A 1,360-nucleotide genomic window follows, 5' to 3' on the forward strand; every position below is an offset into this window, starting at 1 on the left:
AGAGAGAGACCAGGCTTACTGCTTTGATAGAGACTGGTGGAACTCTGGAGACTATGGCCCTTAAATGCCCTTCAAGCCTGGAACTAAACTCACTCCCATGGCCCAACTTTCAGTCAAACAATAGTCAGGCCTATGCAGTGAAGAGTTAACACCAGAGCGGTACGTACTCCTTAGAACAATCAACCATAAGAGACCAAAAGGGCAATATTTGCCCAGGGATAAAGCTCAGAAGGAAGCAATGGATGGGAAAGAAGGACAAAGGGAAATGGTGACCATAGGAAAGAAATGGGAAGAGCAATGTTAAATTGTGGAGATTGTAACTGATGTCATGAAACAAAACGTGTATGAACTGTTGAATGGAAAACTAATTTGCTCTGTAAACTTTCACCCAAATCACGATAAAAGGGTTAAAAAATAAATAAATAGAAACAGCCTTTGATTAATTAATTCCCAGCCACATGGTGAGGGGCACCAGTACCCAACCTAAGCAAAGTAGTCTTTCCTTCTTGAGGGCTGGGAGTTCCCTTTTTCATGTAAGACCCCAAGGAAGGAGGCAGATCAGTCAGAACCAGCCCCTCCCCAGCAGGACCTCATGGCAGGGAAGCTGACCCACCACAGAAGCCACTCTGCTGGGCATCAAATGTGCACCACAAGAAAGTGCCCGAATTCTTCCCTCATAACCCAAGGGTTTGGTCAAGGTCAGGCCTCTTCCTGAGGCAGGTCTGTGCCTTGACCCTGAGGAGGTAGGGGGTAAGCTCTGCAGAAATGTGCAGGAGTCATAGCAGGCCCGCCTCTCTTCCTTGTCCCTAGTAGCCAGACCTTGGGGCCATTCATGGATGAGCATCTATGAGAAGGCTCATATTATGTCACCTGACGGTTCTTCCTGCTGCTTTCAATCTTGTAGGTGTGCAGAACTCACGAACTCACCAATCCCGGCATAGCTGACGTCGTGATCCGGCCAGATCGCAAGCTCCTGGCCACCGCGGGCTGGGACCACCGTGTCCGCATATTCCACTGGAGGACAATGAAGCCGCTGGCTGTGCTGGACTTCCACACCTCGGCTGTCAACTGTGTGGCCTTCGCCAGCGACGGCTTGCTGGCCGCAGGCTCTGGGGACCGGCGCATCAGTGTCTGGTCACTCTACCAGTGCACATGACTTGGCTGTGCTTTCTGCTCAAAATGAAGGCAGGGGTGGCACCTTTGCACTTTAGCTTTGACTTGGTCATGTGGAAAACTAGACCTCAAGGCCCCATCAGGGTCAGCAAGCTGCAGGCTACTCTCCAGTTGTGAAAATGAGCTGTGGAATCCTCCCCTTCTTCATGAGGGTCACTTTCCTTTTGTGACATGTATTCTCCATACA

General features: G+C 50.1%; 1 protein-coding gene across 1 annotated transcript in view; it reads left to right on the forward strand.

Annotated features, from left to right (window-relative positions):
* The window catches only part of GNB1L (G protein subunit beta 1 like), a 57,487-nt gene extending 56,331 nt beyond the window's left edge, over positions 1-1,156 (forward strand). Inside the window, exon 6 of the mRNA XM_042783398.1 lies at positions 905-1,156. Coding sequence (XP_042639332.1) covers positions 905-1,156 — 252 coding nt within the window. The remainder of the gene's footprint in view (positions 1-904) is intronic.
* The last annotated feature ends 204 nt before the right edge of the window (positions 1,157-1,360 follow it).

The sequence above is a fragment of the Orycteropus afer genome, unplaced genomic scaffold (genome assembly GCF_000298275.1).
Source record: "Orycteropus afer afer isolate SDZICR_OR568_19922 unplaced genomic scaffold, OryAfe1.0 scaffold01034, whole genome shotgun sequence".
NCBI classification, from domain to species: Eukaryota; Metazoa; Chordata; class Mammalia; order Tubulidentata; family Orycteropodidae; genus Orycteropus; species Orycteropus afer.